This window comes from Theobroma cacao, chromosome 2 (assembly GCF_053813885.1).
Source record: "Theobroma cacao isolate CCN51 chromosome 2, ASM5381388v1, whole genome shotgun sequence".
Taxonomy (NCBI): domain Eukaryota; kingdom Viridiplantae; phylum Streptophyta; class Magnoliopsida; order Malvales; family Malvaceae; genus Theobroma; species Theobroma cacao.
Window position 1 is genome coordinate 9,782,235 of NC_142640.1, and position 26,799 is coordinate 9,809,033.

General features: G+C 34.9%; 1 protein-coding gene across 1 annotated transcript; it reads left to right on the forward strand.

The window, feature by feature from the left end:
• The first annotated feature begins 24,259 nt into the window (after positions 1-24,259).
• LOC18608585 (transcription factor MYB14-like) lies at positions 24,260-25,957 on the forward strand. The gene is made up of 3 exons (XM_018115118.2): positions 24,260-24,583; positions 25,058-25,187; positions 25,434-25,957. The coding sequence occupies exons 1-3, from the start codon at positions 24,451-24,453 to the stop codon at positions 25,954-25,956; spliced, it is 786 nt and encodes a 261-aa protein (XP_017970607.1). The 5' UTR covers positions 24,260-24,450; the 3' UTR covers position 25,957.
• Positions 25,958-26,799: the final 842 nt, after the last annotated feature.

Genomic DNA, 26,799 nt, shown 5'->3' on the forward strand with positions numbered 1-26,799 from the left:
ACCCTCTAATATTATTTGTAAAGTTTAAAAACGTTTGTGTATAAAATAATAGTTTTTAAAATATATTTAAAAAAATTAATAATTTAATATGATCATAAATAAGAGAATATGTGTTGGATAGAGCGGATACACCCGTGTTATGGTGCTCGTGTCTAATTTGTAAATATCTCTGTAATTATATAGATTAATTATTTCTTGTAATAAGGATTAGCTTCTTTTTTTTACAGTGTTAAGTCTTGTACCAATAGTTGTAATAGATTCTTAATTGAATAAGAAATTTTCATTTTTCCCTCCCGTTTTTGGTATTCGTTTACCCTTTCTATGGAGTTCTTTCTTCATTATTCACAGTTCCTGGTGAACTAACATGTTATCAAAGCCATGATTGGAGTTAGATTCTGATTTCACATCATCGAGTCGTTAGCTCATTTGGTTTTCCTTACTTCTTTCCACACAATTTGCTTTTCAATTTCATACATTGTGTTAATGTAGAAGTCTCCAAGTGAAATATATCAAAAGAAAGGGAATTGGTATTTGTAAAATTTTTTTTGAAAATCTAGTTATCAAGATCAAAACTTTTTCATTCAAAAATATTTTCAATCATCAAAATCAATTTTCAATAACAAATCACTTAAACACAAAAACAATATATCAAGATAAATATTTTTCCTAAGTAAATGCTAGTTATGAGAAGTAAAGGGAAAAATATTTTTCTAAGTGTTAAAGAATAAATTAATATAAAACTATTTTCTTAAGGCAAATATAAACAACAACTAATCATTTGAAAAATTAAAATAAAAAAAGACACAAGAAATTTATAGTGGTTCAGCTTTTTTGATGCCTACATATACTCCATTGGTAACTAAGGAATTTCAATCAACTATTAAGATTCTTACTTTTTAACAGAAAATTATAACCCTTACACAATCTATAAAGAGATTCTTATTTTTTCACAATATCAAGTGATAACCCTTACACAATCCATAAAGAGATCTTTGTTTTCACAGGATCAAAGAATAACCCACACAATTCACAAAAAGGATTCTTACTTTTTATATGAGAAGTGATAACTCTTACATTATAGCTTTTCAAGGTTAAGCTAGAACATTTACAAGATATGTGTACAAAAAAGTAATAGCAAAGATTTGCCTCACAAAGGCTGGATGCTAGAGATTATAGTTTGAGTGAAGTGAGAGAAGAAATTTCAACTTGAATGAAGCAAGGATTCAACTTTATAAGCTTGATGGAAGGCTACAAAGATGCTAAAGAGTGAAGATGAGCTTTTCGGTAGTCTCTTTGGGGTTTGAAGTTTTGGTTTAGGTATTTTCTTCCTTCAAAATGGCTCACATGCGTCTATTCATGGTTAGGGCAATGTTTGGAGCCGTTAGACACAAGTTTCAATCAAATCTGACCATTGTTGAAGCTTGAAGGTCAACTACAATATTCCTTATGATCTTCAAATCTTAAATTAGGGCTTCTATAGTCGAGTATAATCTTCTTCTAGTTGATCCATCTCTCGAGAACGTGTTTCTTGTAAGTTTTAGCTACTATAGTCGACTATACTTCCTCTGTAGTTGATTATGGTGGTGTAATCTTAACTTTTTCTTGCTTTTGACTTGGCAGGATCGATTATGCTTGGTCCAAGGTTGACTATGTCTATTTAAAACATGATTTTCTTGAGCATTCTGAAACAAGGTCAACTATAAACACTTTAAAGTCAACTATGGCTTCTCAATCTTCAAGTTTTGCACTCTTTCAATCTTTGGATCGACTCGAGCTTCTTTAGAATCTACTATTGGCTTTTGTTTTGAGGTTTCTTTAGCTTTTTGGTGCTTCTCTCCAACTATTTCCTCCATGTCTTGTTCTTTCGTTCAAATAGCATTTCAAAGCATGTTTGTTTTTGCATTCTTAGTTAAATATGCATCATTTTGAAAGTTTGTGAGATGTATTCTAATGAAGTATAGCTTTTCAAACAAATACGTAACCTTAAGGGATTAAAAATATATTTGAGACTGTAGACACCTACTTCAAAAAAAATAAAATAAAAAATAAAAAAAGCTTAAAAAAATAAAAAAGTTAATAAAGAAATAGATAAAAATAAAAAAAAATAAAAAAAATGATGAATGAACAAGAACGGATTGAGCGTGTGCTCAACCCCTTCTTCGGTTCATCATTACAGGGCATTAATGCCCCTAAAAGGTAGCTAGAATTTGCGGAGGAGTGGTCACCTCCGGCTACCAACCCTCCCTGTTTGCCAGAGCCTTGTGAAATCATGCTCAGAAGAGCATGATTTCACCTCTGGATTGTCCAAAATTTTGGACAATCCAGTTCTTAAAATGGGGGGTTTCAAACCGATCTGGAAGACCCGAAAAAAAAAAAGATTTTGAAACCCAAATTCATGAACAAAAAAAAGAAAACCAATCTGTAAAAAAAAAAATAGATTCCAGCAACCAATACCACAAATAAGCCATCAAAAAATCCTAAACGACCAGCAACAGAAATCCACAATCAAAAAAAAAAATAAAAAAACAAAATTACAGGAAAAAGAAACGAAAATGGGAGAAGTTGTGGATAACTAGGGTTCTTTGGTTTGTTTCTTTTTTAGGAGGAGCTAGTAATTTGGGCCCGGTAAATAAGGGGGTATTTGGTCTTGGGAAGTTGACCAACGGAGGCTGTTGAAGCTAGTGGGTGAGGTTAGATCGACGCCGATAGAGAGGGGGTATTTGGTCTTGGGAAGCCGATCGACGGAGGCTGTTGAAGCTAGTAGGTAAGGTCAGATCAGCGCCGGTAGAGAGGGGAGGAACACTTGGGCCACCGATTAAAGGCAAGCTGTCGACGTAAGAGAAAGAAGAAGGAGAAAGAAAGGGAAGATTTTAGAGAGAAGTTAGAGAGGGTGCGACTAGAGAGAGAAAACGAAGGCAAAAAATTAGAAGAAAATGGAAAATGAAGGTTTAAATACTTAGGTTTAGGATCAAAACGACGTCGTTTTGATGGATTAAAAGCTGTCAAACAAATACCCAAAACGGTGCGTTTTGGGCTCAATCTTGTGGGCCTTAGGAAGCAGATCCGGCATAGTAGTTTTGGGCCTTCTGTGGGTTATTGAATTAGGCTAATCTGAGCCTAGAAAGGTAACCTTTCTCTCTGGTTTTAATTGATTTTGTGTCTTGCCTATTTTTGTTAAATAAAATGCATTGTCATTTTTATTGTTATAATTTAAACCATATTAGGAAAAGTTATACATATATATATAATATGAATGCTTATATTTAATATTAGAAAATCAAAATAACAAAAAAATAAAAAATAGTGATAGTCATAATAAAAAAAATAGTAAAGATACATAGTTTAGAAGAACATATATACATATACATAAAATAAATAAAATAAATAGTAAGAAAACTAATCATAGGTTTAGTTTATGTTAAAAATAGTAATGATAATAAGCAAATGAGAGGAATATAAAAAAACAAAGAAAGAAATATTCATATTTAGATACTTGTAAATATAATATATATATATATATATATATATATATATATAAAACAAAAAACAAAAAAACAACAACATGATACAAATATAAAAATTATAAGAAAAATGAGATGATTGTTTGAGAAACTCCACCTAAGAAAGGCAAAGAGTTGTCTCTTTTAAGTGGATTTTTTGGGTGCGAAGTTTGAGACGGATTTTCACCGAAGCGTCGGGATAAATCCTAACTCTAAACTCCAATACCCATTAAGTCAAATAGTCGTTGTTAAAAAAATAAATTTACATAATGTTGCATCCGAACTTAAATTAGTTAATTAGTTTAAATAAATATTACTAAATAAAGTTAATTTAATCGTTTAAAAAATTAATTAATTATTTATTTGATAAGTTATATAATCAAGTAAAATATTAATCAACAACGTTAATTAAAGGATATGGATATAAATAGAAAATAATAAAATATATAAAAATAAAATAAAATAAATAAATAATCCATGAAAAAAAAATGACAAAATAAATATATAAATAAGGTGATAAATTATTAAACACATAATTGGATGAATTATGAACCATCTAAGTAAATAAACGCCTTCATGTAGACATCATTATTTTATCCTGTCATAGCATGCCACATTTATCTTGCAAATGGTGCGAGAATTTCGATGATGGGATTTCTTCGAGGAGTTTGTAAAGACGAGTTCTTCTGGGGATATCTCTAGGTGATGAAAATTTCGATACTTCACCAAAGCGTTGGGATGATCTTCGAATGATTTTCCAATAAAAGATTACCAATCCCATTATTTAAAATAAATAAGTCATGACATCATTTTACGCTTGCATCATGTGCATACGTAAAACCAAATAAAATAAAAAAACTCAATCAGCCAATTTAATAAAAAATTAGTTAATAAGCAGGGATTAAATCAAAAGTAGGCTATAATAGGATAACTTAAGATTAAATGGTACCGTTCGTGGAACGGGTGCCACGGAGGTGCTAACCCTTCTTCGTGCGTAACCGCACTCCCGAACCCATCTCTAAAAAACGTGGATCAATTCTCGTTGTTTCGACTGACCTAAAATTAATTTAGAACTTCGTCAATTATAATCAAGTTAATAGGTGACCAATCACACCTAGATAAAAAAGATTGGGGGCGACTCCTGAACCACTTTATTTTCGTCGATGTCTAGCGGTCGGGTTCCCGAACCCGCACGTTATGACAGATGGCGACTCCACTGGGGACCTCAAGAGTCAAGCCATTAATTATTCATAAGTTATCTTAAGCCTTAAATAATTTATTGTTTTTCCTAGCATCAATTTTGCATATTTTTGTTTAATGCATTCATTTATTTTTCTATTATTACTTCACTATTCTTAATAATTGCAGGAAATTTTGGATAAGGGGAGTGTGAAATTATGGGTCTAAGGTCAGATTCCTTCTCACACACTACACATCTTGCATTCATGCATAAGCCTTCCACCCGAGCTTTGTCCTTAATTAGAAGGGAGTTAAGTAGCTACGCTCTCGTGAGGTGATAACCTCCACATAGGCTAGTGAAGACTCCCACTCAGATCGAACCTAGTCCGTTTGAAGCCTGTAATGGGTGAGGACCGAGGTGCCTTACTAGTCCGTGTAGACGACGGTGAGGAGCGATTTGGGAACCTTTAGCTCCATTTTCAACCCAAACTCAACATGTAAAATACTGAGAGTTGTCTTTGCTTAGGTAGAGCTTCACCCATAAGAATATACCTTTTGACTAGGTACACATGAAGGAATTTTAATAATTCCCTTGTTCTAAAATTTTCTCCGCGAAGTAATAAAGGTATCATGTTATTATTCATCTTTTGAAATTCTTGTTTACGGTACTAACTTGAACTTTTTGTCATATGCATATTTGCATCATAATTTTGCATATAGGAAAAGTATTTGTCACCTGACAACCATTGACAGAGTAGATCCAATTGCATACATGGAGTCATCATGGCCATCTTCAAGTTACGATGGAATATACGAAGTGACTCAGCACATGACGAGTGCCCAACAAAGTGAGGGAGATTGCTTGTCAAAAGATCACTTCTCATCACTACCTGATAGGGTCCACATCGATTTTAAATAGAATGACTTCACCGATCTGCTTGACATATGGGATAGATGGAGGGCCACCACTCGAGCAAGTTTCGATAAGAAATATGGCCACATAGCCCGGCTCCTTGAGGTCCAGATTGATGAACAAATGTTGAAGGCCATTGTGCAATTTTGGGATCTGTCGTATAGGTGCTTCGTGTTTAATGAGGTGGATATGGTCCCCACAATCGAAGAGTACTCGACTCTCCTACAAATTGACCTTGATAATCTGGACAAGATATATTGGAGAGGACAAAAGACCGGACACAAGCGTAAGTTAGCCAAGATGATGGGTATTACCCTGGCGGAAGTTGACCAAAACCTAAGAAAAAAGGGAGACAATGAATGTATCCCATAGAGTTTTCTACGTAGCTGTATCATGAAGCATTGGGACATCGAGCAAGGACAACTTGTGATGGCCTTGGGAATTTATGGGCTAGTGATCTTTCTTAAAGTCTTGGGACATATAGAGGTTGAAATTATAGATTTCTTCGAGCAAGTCATCAACAAGGCTAACCCTTCACCCTCTATTCTAGCAGAAACTCTCAGATCACTGAATTATTGTCGGAGAAAGAGGGAAGGACGATTTGTGGGATGCGCACAGCTTCTTTCCATCTGGCTAGTCAGTCACTTTGAATGCAAGGTCGATAAGTTCAGAAAGCCATTTCATCCGCAAAGTGCCCCTGTTAGAGAATTTTGTGAGAGTGAATGGCCAGAAAATAGGATTAAGGAACAATGGATCTCAAGGCTTCGGAAACTCATGAGTGTGGAAGTAACGTGGAGAGCTTCGTGGATGCCTCATCACCCGGTCTTGTACAAATGCGGAGATGAACCTTAGGTGCCATTAATGGGGCCATGAGGAGCAAACAGTTACGCGCCAATCATGGTGAGAAGACAATTTGGGTCAGAGCAGTTTGTGCCGATGACACACCAACTTAATACTTTGGAGTTTGCTTATGGAGAGCCGAGTTTTCTGAAAAGGATTAACGAGATTGCGCAAGCTTGGAAGAAAACCAACCGAGTCGACCAAGGGAGGTACACCGATGAAGTAACTACAGAATATCAGATATGGCGTGTCCAACGAGTTAAGGATGTGGTATATCTGAAGGAAGATGCACTGCGTGGCCCAGTTGATCTGGAACCACGAGATGCTTTGCTCGAAAGTGAGTTGGCTCGCAAGAAGTCCGAAGTTGAAAATGCCAGTTGGAAGCAACGGTATGAAGACCTTCAAAAAGAGTGTGAGAAGATGAAGAAAGAAGTAATTGAACAAAGAAAGAAGGTCCGAAAAATAGATATTGATTAGGAAAGGAAGTTTTCTGCCACAACTAGTGAACTTCAGAGGGAAATACAAGTAAGAGAAAATCGAGGTGATGAACTTTAAGCGTACAATGTCGAACTAAAAAATCAAGTGTGATTCCAACAAGAGTCCATCCAATTACTAAGACAAGAGTATGAAGAGCTCGAAGGGGTCATGACGACTTATCAACAGGAATATGGACGCCTCAAGCAAGAGAGCACTCGAATTCGAGAGTGGGGTGAATCTTACAGATAAGCTTATATAGAAAAACACGACTAGATGGATTACTTGGTTTGGCAAATAAGGGAGGTGGCTTATAAGGTGAAAAGCATAGCTTGGAAGACGAACATATTAAGGAGCTAGGTCTTTCCAATTGGGAAACAAGAGCAACAGTTGATTAAGTATTTAGATGAGGTGTATAGCCATTATAATAAAATTGGTGAATATTTCTAGATGGCTCCTGAATTGTAATCAAAGACAATATCTTATGCAATGGATGACTTTGTTGTTAGGTGTCATGTGACGAATATTTTTAGTACATGATCATTCATACATGCATTTTCACCTGTAAATAAAGATAATGGGTTCATTTCTTCATTTCGTTCATGCATCAAATATGCATCTAATTCATGTTAATGATTACAATAAGGTTCTAAAAATAGCTCGACCACCTAAGCCAAGTGACCAACGTGTTCATAATACATGTCGACGAGCAAAGATTATGGAAAAAGAACAAAGAGAGCGAAATGATAGAATAGAAAGAGCTCAAGAAGAAATGAGAGAACAGTTAGCAAAGATGATGGAATTGATGACAAGCTTAAGTAAAGGAAAAAAGGTTGCAGAAGAGTCAGCTCCGTCAGAAAATCCACTAGCACAAGACATTGAAAACCAAAGAAATGATCCACCTTATCCGCCAGGGTTCACTCCACCACATGCCCAAACCTCTCAAAAGGTCCAGCCTCAAGTGATGCCATTCGTTTATTACAATACACCACCCCTAATGGGCCATCAATTGACTCATGGGCAATTTGGATCGTATTCTGGGATAAATTTTGCTGAACCAATACACATCCCGAATTTAGACGATCCAAAAGAGTAAGAGAAACTAAGAAATGACTCATCACAAACAGGAGAAAATGAAAAAGATAAAAAAAGTATGATTTGTTGGAAAAATGTCTTCATGCTATCGAAGGAGTTGATAGGTTCGGTACCATGGATGCAACCGAACTATGCTTAGTGCCTGATGTACTAATCCCGGCCAAGTTCAAAGTTCCAAAATTTAAAAAATATGACGGAACAAAGTGTCCCATGGCACATATTACTATTTATTGTCGAAAGATGGCTGCACAATCTCATGATGACAAGCTACTGATCCATTTTTTCCAAGACAGTTTGATTGGGTTAGCTAATCGGTGGTACGTACAGCTAGATCGAAATCGTATTAAAACTTGGAAAGATCTAGCAAGAGCCTTCATAACCCAATATATGCATGTGGCTGAATTAGCCCTTGATCGATTGTCATTGCAGACTATGGAAAAGAAGCAAAGTGAGAGCTTCAAGGAATATGCCCAAAGGTGGAGGGATACAGCAGCGCAAGTTTAGCCACCTTTCACTGATAAGGAAATGACTGTGTTGTTCATAAACACACTCCGAGCTCCATTTTACGAGCGCTTGATCGACAATGCCACAAAAAACTTTACGGATTTGGTCTTATCTGGAGAAATAATAGAAAGAGCTATCAAAAGTGAAAAAATTGAAGGGCATGAGGTTGCTAGCTCAAAAAAAGGGAGTATGCCCAAGAGAAAAGAAAGAGATGTACAAGTAGTTGCCCATGACAGACAACAGACCCACAACTTTAACCCATATTACCCGTACCCCCCATACCAACCCTTCTATCCGAACATAGGCAACATCGCACAAAACCCATATGTGTACCAACCTGCCCCACAACCAATGTTTCAGACCAATGTTCTCCCACAAGCTCCACCACCAAGACCGGTAGCTTCAACCAATAATTCTGGTAATGGTTAAAGAGGACCTAAAATTACCCTAGAAAAACCTAAGTTTGATCATATCCCAATTCCTTACACTACATTGTTGCCACAACTCATAGAAAATCGACTCCTTGCTCGAACCCTTTTAGAACCACTTCGACCTCATTTTTCGAAATAGTATGGCTCGAATACGCATTGTGATTACCATTTTGGAATTCAAGGACACTCCACGGAGAATTGTACTGCATTAAAACATAAAGTCCAAGCGCTCATCAAGGAAGGACTTTTGAATTTTGCTAAAAAAGATAATTCAAATGTTGATGGGAATCCCTTGCCTAACCATGGAAGTTTGATAGTGAACGTCATACATGAAGAGACGATTCGACGGGTAAAAAGGAATTTTGATGAAATTCAAATGCCGATGGATAAAGTGTTTGAGGCATTGTTCAAAATAAAGGCCATCTCTCCAGAACCCATAGACACAAAGGAATTGGGGCATGATCTCACTCATTCTTACAAATTTTATATGGGGGCAATTGGGCATTCCATTCAAAATTGTGATAGAGTTCGTTGTAAGTTGCAAGAATTGATGGATTCGTCGGTAATTGAATTTTATGAAGAAGGTGGAGAGGATTTAGTCGGAACCATAAATGAAGATACTCTAGTTGAAGTAGCATCAAGTTCATCTGGGGTGAATAAACCTAAACCTCTGACCATCTTTTATGAAAAAAGCAGTAGTCCGACGAATGATACATCCCCTACTATTGTCGAAAGTGACATCACTATTTAAATTCCTAGCCCGTTCCAGTACAAGAGTGAGAAGGCTGTTCCCTGGAATTATGAATGTAATATCTTAGGTATGGCCCCCCTTACTTTGCAAGTGTCTTTTACAGATCTGACTGGTATGGGAGGAATAACGCGAAGTGGACGATGTTATTCTCTTGAAATAGCAGAAAGGGTTGAAAAAGGAAAATCCAAACAAAGAGAAGATCTGAAAGAAACAAGTACCTTTCTTAAGGACCAAACCACCGAACCTCCAATTGCTCCGAACAACAAGATTAAAAGGCCTATTACGAAAAAAGAAGCAGGTGAATTTCTCAAATTTATTAAACACAGTGGGTATAGTGTGGTGGAGCAATTAATGAGAATGCCTGCTCGTATCTCGTTGTTATCTTTGCTTCTGAATTCGAAAGCACACAAGAATGTGCTACTTAAGGTCTTGAATCAAGCTTACGTGGCTCATGATATATCGGTGGAAAAGTTGGATCATATCGTGGAAAATATTATAGTGGGGAACTTCATTCCTTTAATGATGAGGAAATTCCATCTAGTGGCCAAGGAAGTAATAAAGTTCTACACATTACCATCCAATGCAAGCACCACGCCGTACCTAGGGTCTTGATCGACAATGGCTCAACTTTAAATGTCATGCCTCGTTCTACCTTAACCAAGTTGCTTGTAGACCTGTCCTATATGAGAACCAGTCACATGGCTGTAAGGGCTTTTGACGGAACCATAAGGGAAGTGGTAGAAGACATCGAACTACCGATAAAAATTGGCCCTTGCATTTTTGAGGTCCAATTTCAAGTCATGGACATCGCCCCGTCCTACAATTGCTTACTAGGGCGTCCATGGATTCATATGGCGGGAGCCATACCCTCTTCCCTTCATCAAAAGGTTAAATTCATAGTTGAGGGCCAATTGATAAGTGTATCTGCAGAGGAAAACATACTGGCCATTCAACCCTCATCTGCCCCCTATGTAAAGGCAACAGAAGAAATCCTAGAGTATTTCTTCAGATCTTTTGAATTTGTTAATGCTACTTAAGTGAGGGAGGGAGAAATGATACCAACTCCTTGTTTATCAGTAACAACTGAAATGAGGGTAAAGCAGACAGTGGGAAAAAGATGCCGTGCAGGTTTGGGGCTAGAAAAGAATTTACAAGGAATTAACCGTCTTTTGACTCCAATAAAGAATGAAGAAATGTTTGGTTTGGGGTATAAGCCTACCAAAGAAGAGAGAAGGAAATTGGTAGCTCAAAAGAAGATTAAAAGGATGGCTCAACTTGAGGGAAAAGAAGAAAAATTTGGGAAACGGACAATTCCGTACTTATGTGAGACTTTTCGCTCCGCAGGTTTCATTCATCCCGAAGCACTAACAAAGGTCAATCAGGTTCTGCAAATGTTTGATGAGTTGTCAGTCCATATGATCAAAGACGAAGAATCTAACGAGAAGGTCCTTGTGGTGTATCAAGTACTACTAGGAGAGGAGCTAATCAATTGGACAGCCACAGAGTTACCTGTTATCTTTAAGTCTTTGGAAATGTAATGAACAATTTTATCTAAATGCATATGCCCAAGGGTGTTAAGAGTAATTTCTTGTTTAAATAAGGCTTTCTGTTACCTTCATCATTTAAATAAATGATAATGCATAATGCGTTTCATAATTCATCAACCTTTTTGCATATTTCCTTTCATCTATTCTTTTAGCCAATAAATATTTTCCCATACGCATGTTCAATTTTACCTATTTGCAAGTCTTTAAATAATGAACATGAAGACAATCTGGAGAACAATTTGAATTTTGATTTCGAGATAATTCCAAACATTGATGAATTGAAAAATGAAGAGGAGGTGAATGACTATGGCTTACCCCCTGATTTGTCGAGAATGTTGGAACAGGAGGAAAAAGATATTTTACCTCATCAAGAACTCACAGAAATGATTAACCTTGGAAATGGGGAAGAAAAGAGAGAAGTTAAGATTGGCACCTCGCTGTCATCTAATGAACAACAGAAGCTAGAAGAATTGCTCCGTGAATATGTGGATGTGTTTGCTTGGTCATATCAGGACATGCTAGGTCTTAATACTAACATTGTTGTTCATAAATTACCTTTAAGACCGGATTGCAAGCCTATTAAACAGAAATTGAGAAGGATGAAGCCAGAAATGTTGCTAAAGATTAAAGAAGAAGTAAATAAGTAATTTGATACTGGATTCTTAGAGGTGGCTAAGTATCCTGAATGGGTGGCTAATATAGTTTCAATTCCTAAGAAGGATGGAAAAGTTCGAATGTGCGTCGATTACATGGATTTGAACAGAGCGAGTCCGAAGGATAGCTTTCCTTTGCCACATATTGATACTCTTGTGGACAACACAGCAAAACATGCTTTATTCTCATTTATGGATGATTTTTCTGATTACAATCAGATCAAGATGGCACTCAAAGATATGGAAAAAATGACATTCGTAACCATGTGGGGAATGTTTTGTTACAAAGTAATGCCATTTGGATTGAAGAATGCATGTGCCACTTACCAAAGGGCAATGGTAGCTTTGTTTCACGATATGATGCATAAAGAGACAGAGGTATATGTGGATGACATGATTGCAAAATCTCATACAGAAAGGGACCATATTGTCAATCTTAAGAAGCTGTTCGAGAGATTGTGAAAGTTTCAGCTCAAGTTGAATCTTGCAAAATGTACTTTTGGTGTAACTTCTGAGAAATTGTTGGGGTTCATAATAAGTGAAAAAGGAATTGAAGTGGACCCGAATAAGATACGAGCTATTCAAGAGCTGCCACCTCCCAAAACGTAAAAAGAAGTGAGAGGATTTTTAGGGAGGTTGAATTACATTGCTCGATTTATATCCTTACTCACCTGCAAATGTGATCCAATCTTCAAGCTGCTTCAAAAACGAAACCCAGGAGAGTGGAATGAAGAATGTCAAATAGCCTTTGATAAAATCAAAGAATATCTCACAAATTCATCGGTGTTGGTGCCACTGACTGTTGAAAAATCTCTTATTTTGTATTTGACTATGAACAAGAATTCTATGGGATGTGTACTGGGGCAACATGATGAAACTGGGAAGAAAGAACAGGCCATATATTTCTTGAGCAAGAAATTCACGGAGTATGGGTCCAAATACTCTGCACTCAAAAAGATGTGTTGTGCGCTAGCATGGACCGCCCAGAGGCTCCGACAATATATATTGTATCACACAACATGGTTGGTGGCAAAATTAGATCCCATCAAGTATATTTTGAAAAACCCTTCCTGTCTGGGAGAATAGCTCGATGGCAAGTGCTATTGTCTGAGTATGATATTATGTATGTGTCTCAAAAATCAATCAAAGGGAGCGTCATCACTGATTTCCTCGCAGATTGAGCTGATGAGGATTATGAATCTATAAGTTTCGATTTTCCAGATGAAGATTTGATGACCGTTTTGCACATAAAAAAGGACGATCCCAATGAACTTAATCCATGGATGATGTATTTTGATGGAGCATCCAATGCTTTGGGGCATGAAATTGGGGCAGTGTTGATTTTTCCAAGTGGAAAGTACTATCCAGGCACGACGAAATTGAATTTCAATTGTACGAATAATATAGCAGAATATGAGGCATTGGTAATGGGATTACAAGCAGCAATCGATATGAAGGTCGGCGCGATAGAGGTTTATGGAGATTCAGCTTTGGTGATATGTCAAATGAGAGGTGAATGGGAAACTAGAGATTCTAAACTAGTTTCATATAAAAAGCTGATTATAGAATTAAGCAAACAGTTCAAGGAAATCAGCTTCAACCATTTGCCTCGAGAAAAAAATCAGATTGCTGATGCTTTGGCCACTCTCGCAGCAATGTTCAAAATAAAAGAAGTGGCTGATGTACGCCCTTTTGATTTAGAAGTCCGTGAAGTCTTCGCACACTGCTTGAACGTTGAAAAAGAGGTTGATGGTAAGCCGTGGTATCATGATATCATGTAATACATTAAGCACCAAGTATATCCGGAGAATGCCACGGACAATGACAAGCGGACCCTTAAAAGATTAGCAACGGATTTCTTTTTGAGCGGAGAAGTGCTATACAAAAGAAGTTGGGATCAAGTACTTTTGAGATGTGTGGATGCCACTAAGGCCAACAAAATAATGGAAGAAGTCCACGAAGGAACTTGTGGAGCTCATGCTAATGGACATATGTTAGCTAGACAAATTATGAGAGCTGGATATTATTAGTTGACATTGGAATCAGATTGCATAAACTTCATTCGAAAGTGCCACAAGTGTCAGATTTATGCAGATAAGATCCATACTCCACCAGCCCCATTGCATGTTTTCATGGCGCCTTGGCCATTTTCAATGTGGGGAATGGATGTGATTGGGCTTATTACACCAAAAGCCTCAAATGGACATCGATTTATATTGGTGGCCATTAATTATTTCACGAAATGGGTAGAAGCGGCTTCCTATGCCAATGTGACACAAAAGGTGGTGTGCAAGTTCATCCAAAGGGAGATAATATGTAGAAATAGGCTGTCGAAAAATATCATTACTAATAATGCAAGTAATTTGAATGGTGCGATGGTGAAGGAGGTTTGCGCTAAATTCAAAATCAAGCATCATAACTCGACAACTTACCGTTCGAAGATGAACGGAGCGGTAGAGGTAGCTAACAAAGATATTAAAAAGATTGTTAAAAAGATGACTGAAGTCTACAAAGATTGGCTCGATAAACTTCTTTTTGCCTTGCACGCATATCGAACTTCTGTGCATACCTCCACGGGGGCAACTCTGTACTCATTAGTATATGGTATAGAAGCAGTTCTACTTGTTGAAGTAGAAATCCCATCATTAAGGGTGTTGATGGAAACAGAATTGGAAGATGCTGAGTGGATCCGCTCTCGCTATGAACAATTGAACTTGATTGAGGAAAAAAGGCTTGCGGCTCTTTGTCATGGCCAGATGTACCAACGAAAAATGATGCGAGCATACAAGAAAAAAGTTCATCCCAAGCAGTTCCGAGAAGGAGAGTTGGTTCTCAAGAGATTACTCCCTAATTAGATCGATTTTCGAGGAAAGTGGATGCCAAATTGGGAAGGACCATATATGGCAAAGAAGGCTTTTTCAGGAGGAGCTTTGATTTTGGCTGACATGGATGGGAAGGATTTGCCTAACCCAATAAACGCGGATGCGGTGAAAAAGTACTATACTTAAAAAAAAAAAAGCGGAGGGGTTCAGGGCTGAAAACCCGAAAAGGGTAACTCGTACCTAAAGGAGGAGGCTCATGTTGAAAACCTGAAAAGGGCGGCTTGAGGCTGAAAAGCAAGAAGTTAGAATGAAACTTAAAGATGTTAACCCGAATGGAACACAAGATTGAGGTAGAAGTACACTATGAATGGAGCTCCACAATTTCGTAAAATAGGGGAAGTTAGGGAGTTTGCAACCTACATATTTGCTCAAAGCATCAATCAAGGACAATTCTTGAAGTCGAACATTAAATTGTTTGCTCAGAATGGTCTGAGTGTTCATTATTTAAATATCTAATGTTTGCTCTATAAATTCTCTTTGCCTTATATTATTTGATTTCTCATATATGAAATTCTCCTTCGCCTCTTTATTTTAACCATTTTATTCTTTACCATCCCATGATTTCACATAATGATTGTCATAGAAATGAATGATGACTGGTGAAAGAAATAAACTAATTAAGCAAGAAATTACATTCATTGTTCAACAAAAGACTTAATGATGAGAAAAAGGAATGGTAGAGCTTTAAACTTGAGCAAAAAAAAAAAAGAGTCAAATGTCAAAAAGAAGGGGGCACGCCTAAGGAAAATCAAGAATGTCAGCCAATGAAGAAAGGCACAAGACGAAGGTCATTGAAAGCTACAGTGAAAAATTGGATGAAGCAAGAAAAAGGTCTTGGAACCTTAATGAATCATAACCATGAAAAGCATTCTATCATGTCAATCATGCATACATGCCTAGCCATGCACTTGACAAAAATCAAAATTAATTCATGTCCCAAACTTTGAAGGTAGAAATTCACTCGACCTAAAGTGTTGAGGTTGTAAAACTTTGATGGAAGGATTTGAGTCTTTTCATTTCATGTTAATCCAATTAAATTGGCATTAAAGAATTAAATCGAACCTGATTTGAGATAGGTAGAGCCTAGATTAAGTCTAGGAATTTCATTTATTTAAATCGAACCTGTTTTGAGATAGGTAGAGCTTAGATTAAGTCTAGAAATTTCATTTGTTTAAATCAAACCTGTTGTGAGATAGATTGAGCTTAGATTAAGTCTAGAAATTTTAATTTTTTAAAATCGAACCTGATTTGAAATAGGTCGAGCCTAGATTAAGTCTAGAAATTTTAATTTTTAAATCGAACCTATCTTCGGATATAGATCAAGCAAAGGTCAAGTCTAGGAATTCCAATTCTTTAAATCGAACCTGTCTTGTGAGATGGGTCGAGCCTAGGTCAAGTCTAGGAATTTCAATTCTTTAAGTCGAACCTGTTGTGAGATAGGTCGAGCTTAGATCAAGTCTAAGAATTTCAGTTTTTAAGTCAAACCTGTTATGAGATAGGTCAAGTCTAGATCAAGTCTAGAAATTTTCGTTTTTTCTAATTGAACTTATTTTGAGACGGGTTGTGCTTAAGTCAAACTTAGAAATCTCATTTCTTTACGAACCCAGGTCAAGCCTAAGGACTTCATGTTTTTAATCAAACTTGTTTTGAGATAGGTCAAGCCTAAATCAAATTGCTAGAATCAAAACTTGCCTCAAGATGAATTGAATACGGTGTCTATGTCTTTGCACTATTCTTGATTCTCAAAGAATGTACAAAGAGGGGCAACTGTAGACACCTACTTCAAAAAAAATAAAATAAAAAATAAAAAAGGTTAAAAAAAATAAAAAGTTAATCAAGAAACAGATAAATATAAAAAAAAATTAAAAAAAAATGATGAATGAACAGGAAGGGACTGAGCGTGTGCTCAGCCCCTCCTCCGGTTCATCATTACAGGGCATTAATGCCCCTGAAAGGTAGCCAGAATTTGGGGAGGAGCGGTCACCTCTGGCTACCAACCCTCCCTGTTTGCCAGAGCCTTGTGAAATCATGCTCAGAAGAGCATGATTTCATCTCTGGATTGTCCAAATTTTTGGACAATCCAGTTCTTAAAAGGGGGGTTTCAAAACGATCCGAAATACCAAAAAAAAAAAAGATTTTGAAACCCAGATTCATGAACAAAATAGAAAAAAACCAATCTGTCAAAAAAAAAAAAGATTCCAGCAACCAATACCACAAATAAGCCATCAAAAAATCCTAAACTACCAGCAACAGAAATCCACAATCAAAAAATAAAAAATAAAAATATAAAATTACAGGAAAAAGAAACGAAAATGGGAGAAGTTGTGAATAACTAGGGTTCTTTGGTTTGTTTCTTTTTGAGGAGGAGCTGGTAATTTGGGGTAGGTAAATAAGGGGGTATTTGGTCTTAGGAAGCCAACCGACGGAGGCTGTTGAAGCTAGTGGGTAAGGTCAGATCGGTGCTAGTAGAGAGGGGGTATTTGGTATTGGGAAGCCGACCGACGGAGGCTGTTGAAGCTAGTGGGTAAGGTCAGATCAGCGTCGATAGAGAGGGGAGGAACACTTGGGCTGTCGGTTAAAGGCAAGCCGCCAACGTAAGGGAGAGAAGAAGGAGAAAGAGAGGGAAGATTTTAGAGAGAAGTTAGAGAGGGTGCAGCTAGAGAGAGAAAAAGAAGGCAAAAAATGAGATGATAAGGGAAAGTGAAGGTTTAAATACTTAGGTTTATGATCAAAACGACGTCGTTTTGGTGGATTAAAAGCTGTCAAACAAATACCCAAAACGGTGCGTTTTGGGCTCAGTCTTGTGGACCTTAAGAAGCAGATCCGGCACAGTAGTTTTGGGCCTTCTGTGGGTTATTGAATTGGGCTAATCTGAGCCTAGAAAGGTAACCTTTCTCTATGATTTTAATTGATTTTGTGTCTTGCCTATTTTTGTTAAATAAAATGCATTTTCATTTTTATTGTTATAATTTAAACCATATTAGGAAAAGTTATACATATATATATATATATACATATATATATATATAATATGAATGCTTATATTTAATATTAGAAAATCAAAATAACAAAAAAATAAAAAATAGTGATAGTCATAATAAAAAAAATAGTAAAGATACATAGTTTAGAAGAACATATATACATATACATAAAATAAATAAAATAAATAGTAAGAAAACTAATCATAGGTTTAGTTTATGTTAAAAATAGTAATGATAATAAGCAAATGAGAGGAATATAAAAAACAAAGAAAGAAATATTCATATTTAGATACTTGTAAATATAATATATATATATATATATATAACAAAAAACAAAAAAACAACAACATGATAGAAATATAAAAATTATAAGAAAAATGAGATGATTGTTTGAGAAACTCCACCTAAGAAAGGTAAAGAGTTGCCTCTTTTAAGTGGATTTTTTGGGTGCAAAGTTTGAGATGGATTTTCACCGAAGCGTCGGGATAAATCCGAACTCTAAACTCCAATACCCATTAAGTCAAGTAGTCGTTGTTAAAAAAATAAATTTACATAATGTTGCATTCAAACTTAAATTAGTTAATTAGCTTAAATAAAATTACTAAATAAAGTTAATTTAATCGTTTAAAAAATTAATTAATTGTTTATTTGATAAGTTATATAATCAACTAAAATATTAATCAATAATGTTAATTAAAGGATATGGATCTAAATAGAAAACAAAAAAATATAAAAAACAATAATAATAAAATAAATAAATAATCCATGAAAAAAAATGACAAAATGAATATATAAATAAGGTGATAAATTATTAAACACATAATTGGATTAATTATGAACCATCTAAGTCAATAAACGCCTACATGTAGACATCATTATTTTATCCTGTCATAGCATGCCACATTTATCTTGCAAATGGTGCGTGAATTTCGATTATGGGATTTCCTCGAGAAGCTTGTAGAGACGAGTTCTTCTGGGGATATCTCTAGGTGAGGAAAATTTTGAAACTTCACCAAAGCGTTGGGATGGTCTTTGAATGATTTTTCAATAAAAGATTACTGACCCTATTATTTAAAATAAACAAGTCATGACATTATTTTACGCTTGCATCATGTGCATACGTAAAACCAAATAAAATAAAAAAACTCAATCAGCCAATTTAATAAAAAATTAATTAATAAGCAGGGATTAAATCAAAAGTAGACTATAATAGGATAACTTAAGATTAAATGGTACCGCTCGTGAAATGGGCGCCACGGAGGTCCTAACCCTTCTTCGTGCGTAACCGCACTCCCGAACCCATCTCTAAAAAACGTGGATCAGTTCTCGTTGTTTCGACGAACCTAAAATTAATTTAAAACTTCGTCGATTAGAATCGGGTTAATAGGTAACCAATCACACCTAGATAAAAAAGATTGGTGGCGACTCCTAAACCACTTTATTTTCGTCGACATCTCGCGATCGGGTTCCCGAACCTGCACGTTATGACAGAGACAATTTTAAATGCTTGACATTAGGTTCAAGAAAATATGTGATTTTTATCAAACCAAAATATGATGTAACTTAATGCTAGCAATCTCCAACCCTCCCCTTTTTGATATGACAAAAACATGACCATATTACATTTGAAATTTCTTAAGTTAAATCTACATAACTGTTCAATCATTCACATTAACAAATTTGAGTTAAATCAATGTTATCTATGTTAGCTCAAGCCTCCCAAAGATAACCAATGGTAATTCATTATTCTAGGTAATGGATAATATTGTCATTACACATGTATACTTAATTAGTTACTCAAAAGTCAAAATAAATAAAGAAAATTATTCTATGCACCAATGAGTAAAAATATTACCACATATTCTATTATTTGTTATATTAAATTTTTAATCTTTTAATAATAAATTCTAATAAGGTATGTGACAACCCTCTAATCTCATTTATAAAGTTTAAAAACGACTATGTATAGAATAATAATTTTTAAGGTATGTTCAAAAAATTAATAACTTAATATGATAATAAATAAGAGAATATGTACCAATAATCTAATTGTTGATGCAAATGGGGTTCAGGTGGAATTCGAGGAACTGGCAAAATTGACTTCAATGCGAACCTTTCAATAGACATTATCTTTAAGACTTATTTCATCCTCACGACTCAGTATGCAAAGGAGAATAATGCAAATAGTTTTAAAGATACAATGAAGCTAATGTCTAACATTGTCTTGCATTTTATGAGAGTAAGCCACTAGATACACTTGAGGGTTTGCAAAGTTGTTTGATCTTAGAGTTTCCTTTCTGCAACAAGCAGATTATAAGAAATTTAGACACTTTTTGTAGTTGATAGGAACTTAAATGTTTATGTTAATTTTTAGAACACAACATTTCTCTTGTTCTTGATTTTTCTATTGTTGTTTTGCTTTTGTTTTTATGTGTCAAAATGGTTGGCATCAAGTCCTTTATATAGGCTAGTAAGCGTCTCTTCTTAAAAAACACAACCTTTTCATCAAGACATCTTTTTATCTTAAAGATACCTTTACATTTTGTATGACACAACTTTTAAATAAAAGTATTGTTTCCATAGTCACTTTATGAAAGCACAACCAACTATTCCATGAGACATAACTTTTAAACTACAATATGAAAAGATAACTTTTCATATCAGCTTATGAAAGAACAACCACTTATTCTGTAAAATATAACCTTTGACTTTAATATGAAAAAATAATTTTTCATATCCAAACTTTTAATTTGCAGTGTTTTTCCAATTGTTTCATAACCTTTGAACAGGACATCTTTCCGTGTTAAGAGACAATTCTTTTATTTTAAAAATACACCAAAACTAACTCTATCTATAAAGTTTAAAAACTTTACCTACAATATATAAAATAATAATCCAATAAATAAGGATTCCACCATTTTGCGTGAGTATAATATAAGGAGAGCACAAATTGCTACACTAGCTTCCTTGAGGGTATTTTTGGTTCGTAGAATGGAATAAGATGGGAATGAAATAACCATTTTGTGAGAATAAAATAACAGAGGAATAATTATTATATAGTTTTGTTCATAGGAATGAAATCGGATAGAAATTAATATTATGATTTATTTTAATGCTTAGTTGGCAAGAATAATTTTAGAAATAACCAAGAAATAAGTGATAAATAACAAATATACCTTCTATTATAATATATAATTATTTTATTTTAAAATTTTATTTTTAATTTTAAAATATTAAAATATTAAAAATTTATAATTAAAAATTTAAATTATTTTTTATAATTAAAATTTTAATTTAATTTTAAAAAATAAAGTATTAATTTTTAACATTTTTTTTTGTTTTTTCTGTTCTAGTATTTTCATTTTTTTTTTTTAGTTTTCTCACTAGCTAGCCACCAAAGATGTAACTAGTGTAATGAAGCACTAATTTGGTGCTCCCTATCGCTAGATCTGGCTGCTAGAGCACTAGATTGACACTTCTCGTGACTGAATCTAATTTGGGAGCACTAGATCAGCACTTTTTACGACTGAATATGGTGAGGGAACGCCAATTAATGTTTCCTGCAACTGGCATGGTGCTTCTGTTGCCCTCCATTGAAGGACTTTAGAGAGAAGGAAAAAGGTAAAAGATGGGTAAAGAGAGAAGGAAAATGTGAAAATTTATGATGGTAATTTTTAAATTTATTTAAAAGTAATTTTGTTCAATAAAATTTTTGACTTATTCTCTCACTCTTGAAATAACTATTATTGAGGTTCTTTTGGGAATGGCTATTTAGATTTCCTTAGGAATGATCATTCAAAGGAATGACAATTCCTGTGAAACAAATAAATTATTAAGGTGTGTTTAGAAATATGGGGTAGGACTATTCAATTCCTCCAATCAAACACGATGTAAGAGATTTAAGTGCAATTGAACCTATAAAGAAAACAGAGTTCAGTGCAACTGACATTAGAAGGGAAGCACAAGTGCAGGCTGCTGTCGTCTTAACAGGATCAAATGCAGCCAAGTTTGGAAGGAAAGTAACAGTGTTTACAAATTGAAATGCAACAAATTATGAAACTTTATCCCAAAGTTAAATTCAGATTTATTTTATTGTTTATCGCATTTCTATCGATTTGTATTTAAATATCTTATCCATTGAAATACATATAATGAGTACACAAAGTCGACAAGGCATATTCCTTTCAATCTCTGGCTTTTGTCAAAAGCTGTTAATGTGGACCCCTGGGTAATGTAGAATCTCTAAAGGCTACAGCATGATAAGTTAATTCAAAGACAAAAATCACCAACTAATACGAAATACTTACCACTACCAAAAAAATTACTACATTAAAGAATTCCTGGAACCACGTGATTTTTACACCAATATTAAATGCAAACCGGTATGAAATGTTGTATAATATTCCAACCACTCTTTCGTCATAAAGATTAGAAAATTATTGCTCACATCATTAGCATGATGTCACCTGCTTAGCTCATATGCATGCCGTTTTCCTAGCATCATCTTGGAGAGAGAGAGATATATATATATATATGTATGCGTGTTTTCCGAATGACAATATTAATGAAAGTTTTTAAAGATCAAAAATTATAAATACCTACAATAGTAAATATTTAGTAATACATCTATTATGTGTTCTGAAACACTCTTTGCTAGCTAGGGTTTTTCTATACATACAAACATGTGATGGGATCAATTTAGCAGGATTAATCCCTTCCATTGATAAATAATTTTGTGCATTTCTAGCGGAAAACCAGCGAGCTTCTATAACCTAATCATGATTTTTCCTGATGAAGAAATTAATCATCACATACGTTTCCTTTTTTAAGACAAAATTTGTTGGATTCTACTTGTATCGATTCAAAAGTAGTAAACCAATAACTTTTAGCTAGCTGCTTGTGCTAAGAGGAGTCTTTCATCAGTTTTGGTGTTAGACTTGTTATGACATGTTTGGTTTAATAAAATCCAAATTAAAAAAAAAAAAAAAACTTTTAGCTAGCTGTGGGAAAACGTTGAAAAGTATTTCAACATGTGAATCTGATGCTGTATAATAAATACTAATATTTCAAGCATCGTTTTGTGCATGAAGAACAAAGTCAGATACATGTAGATGACTTTTTGCCCTTCTATGATTGACCCGAGCTAGTAGATGTATTTATCTGTTTTTGGGTGTCTATTTCTATAGAGTATAAAATACTATGTGACTGTAGCTAGTCAATAGGTGAAAATAACTTTCTAACTTTTCCTACCTATTGATAATGATAATGATTCCTACGGTCATAATCTGGGATTGCTATAGTCATAACCTTCGACAAGTGGCAAACGCGCCAAATAAAGTATTTAATGTTGATTTTTAGTTTGTTAAATTGTTCACAGCTGTATTATGTTCAAAGTATTCCTTTTCACACAGTTTGGTACATTATTAATTTAAAACGGACGAATAGCTGCAATTTTGCAAACGCGTAAGGTTGACATAAGCTATTACTGAAAATTACTCTCTGCAAATATTAAAGTATTAGGACATTGAATTGGTTTGTCCTTTTCAGGGTAAGCTTATTCCAAAAATAATTTCTGTGATCTGTCTGCCTGTTCCAGTCTATTTATCTGGACCCTTCTACAAGTCAAGAAATTTCATTAATTTCTTGTCTCCCCACCATGTTTTATCATGACTAGATTTTGATGAGCATGTAATGGAGTCAACAAAGAAGTAATAGGATCAAGTCAATTTTTATTTGGTCAACATCTATTATCTTTTTGGCATAACTGGAAAGCCTTGGTTAAAATTAATCTTAATATGTATATATATGTCAACAGCAATTATGAATGAACTACAAAAATTTCAGCAGAAGTGTCAGTTAGCCAAAAATAATTAGAATTAGTTGTGTGTAAGCAGAAACAATAAGAGGATGCATTATGATCGGAGTTTGTTGGCTGAGCGAGGGAACCAAAAGCTCCCAAGGGAAAAGACACTTGGGCTAGAGTTTTAATTTCATTGCAACCTAATCTAAATAACTCCATGCATGTTTCTTACTTTAATTAACCAAAATAATCTTCCAAAGATCAAAACAGTATTGTAGATAGAAAATAGGGTCAAAGGGGATCTACTGATCTACAGAAAAAAAAAAAAAGTGAATCTATGCATTATGTATGCTGCTATGACATATTGACAAGAAGAATAAGAATTTCATATGACCTAAGTATAAAGACATAAAGCAAGAGCTAGAAACAAACAAAACGACTCGTGATTCATGAGATATATGACTTTTCTGTCTGGGAAGATTGATAGTTTGATACAACTTTTAACCCCACGTGGGTGGATAAGAGGGTGTTGCGAAGATCACAGGGATTCACTTTACCTAGCTTGAAGTTTCCCTCTATACATATTTATAAATTTCATATTTTCCTTCTCATGTGACCTATAAGAAGTTTCCTTGTTCACTCTTTTAACTACTATGATAGCCTGAAAGGCTTTGTCAGTCCTTCTAAAAGGGACCCAGGTCCTTAATATATGGAGTTAATAATTCTAAGTAGATCTATACTATTATAGTATGGAGGTTGCAAGTCGACATCACCAGTCTAAACACGTTTCATTTTCAAAATAAGGGTAATGGGTATTTAAATGAAAGCCGATCTGCATACAGCTGCGCTTGGGAACTTGACCTTGAAGAGAGTAAAGAGAGAGAAAGCTAGAGCTTGAAGATGGTGAGAGCTCCCTTCTATGATAAAAATGGAATGAAGAAAGGTGCATGGAGTGCAGAAGAAGATCATAAACTAAGATCTTATATTCAGAGATATGGCCACTGGAATTGGCGTGAACTTCCAAAGTTCGCTGGTACAGTTTCATTCTTAGTTCTTATTAGAACACTCAACTATTAGAGAGAATTTACAATGTAATCCTATGATTTTATGGAGAAAACGATTGCTTTTCACTCAAGTCTTTTCTAGTTTTCCATCATATTAACTTGTTTTGAAGTGTAATTACAAAATGAAAGGATCATTTCTGGAAATCGATTCAAGGTTTGCTCATCTGTCTATCTTTTGAAGATCACAAGCAGAGAGAATATTATTTTCTGAATTTCTTTTCTTTTCTGTTTTATTATGTTGGTATCTTTTCACACAACTTCATTAATCTTTTTCTTAGGCAAATTAATTTGTTTGTTTAACGGAAAAACCTAATTAAGTGTTTCAGGCTTTTAGCATTAGTTGGAATTATATATGATATCTAATTAAGTATTAATTTGGTATAAATAAAAACTCTCTTCAGGTTCATAATAAAAATGATCTAATTTTGCTAAATCTTGTGCAGGTCTTAAAAGGTGCGGAAAGAGTTGTAGATTAAGATGGATGAATTACCTCCAGCCTCAAGTAAAACATGGGAACTACACTGAAGAAGAAGATGCCTTGATCATGAAATTACATGAAGAATTGGGTAACAGGTTAGGGCCAATTTTAAAATCTTGCTAAGCCAGCGAGAGAAGGGGGAAATCTAAAACAAGTTGAATTTATCACACTGGGAACATCACAGTGCTGTGATTTAGAATTCAATGTTCTACTAGATAGTACGCAAGCGATTAAGCCATTCTACATTAATTTAGTCCAAACCTACGCAAGCATGTAATTGTCATTTTTGCGGATGCAAGAAATTAACTAACATCTATGATATATATAATTCTTATGTACAGATGGTCCACGATCGCTGCAAGATTACCTGGAAGAACAGACAATGACATTAAAAATCACTGGCATACTCATCTAAAGAAGCGTGCAAAGCGAAATCTAAAAACATCTGATGGGAAAGAATACGATTATACAACTTCCCAAACTGAGGCCACCCACAACTCTGAAGGTGAAGCTGAAAGCATAATTATTGATACTCTCCCCAGTATGATCTTAGAGAGTTCACCCTTGTCTCCTACAACATCTTCAAGTACCGAATTGTACTCCTTCAGCTCCGAAAGTGGATTTATATCCAGCTTAAATATTGGTGCCACGGAGGATATTTGTCTTCATTCTTCAGAAATATATGAAGATCAAAGCAGTGGAGATTTCTGGAGTGAGCCCTTTGTAGCAGACAATATCTACAACCAAGATGGTTATCCATCATTCTTGGCAAGGGGCGAATTTGCGCTGCCATTGCCTTATGACATGTATTTTGATGATTCTGCTGATTTGCTCTATCAAGTACTGATGCATGAATTACCGTAAATTTACTTTTGGTTATTTGCCATGCTAGCATGTTAAGTATATTAGTACTATATTGCAATTGTATCTTAAGGAGAAACTAAAATTATCATAGCTATAACTTATTAACATGCATGCTGCTTGTCTCTTATTTAATCAGACGTTTTAAACTTCCAAGCAATACTCAGAAAATGTTCAACATATCGATTATGCTTGCATTCTAGCTAGCTAATTGGAAGTTGGAAGCTTAATCCCACAGGCCACAACCAGAACAAAAGATCTGTTTAATTTCTTCCTCTTGTTTTGGGGTGCTTGTGGATTCTTCAACCTAACTAAATCAGATCCCTTTTGCGATCAAAAGTCCAAACTCGATTTTGGATGTATGTTTTCCGCGTCAGATACCTGACCGGAATTATCATTATATATATATGGCTACTATGGTATTGATATTGCTTTAGATCAGCAGACCTCGGAGTTACAGATTGAAAAAACTTATATATACATATATATTAAGATAACGAGGTAGGCAACAGGCTCCTAGGAAAGAGAAGAGATACGCACGTAATTTTGTGCAAGCTCAGGAAAGAGTTGACGCTTGACTCGAGAAGCTATATGTATGCTTGCTGAGTTTGTATATATGGCTAGGTAGAGTGAGCTTACTCTTTTATAGTTGGATCGCTGAGAGATCTATAACTATCGGAGTTCCTTTTGTTTAGTTTCAAATGATCTTCTTCGTTGTTGCTGATTTGTTCATTTACTATCTAGTGTTTTTTTTCAAGAACCTTCCAGATGAAGGTTCTCGTTGCGGATTTGTTGCATAGTTTAGGGATACACGACTCCCTTATATCTCTTCTTGAGGGCTTTTGT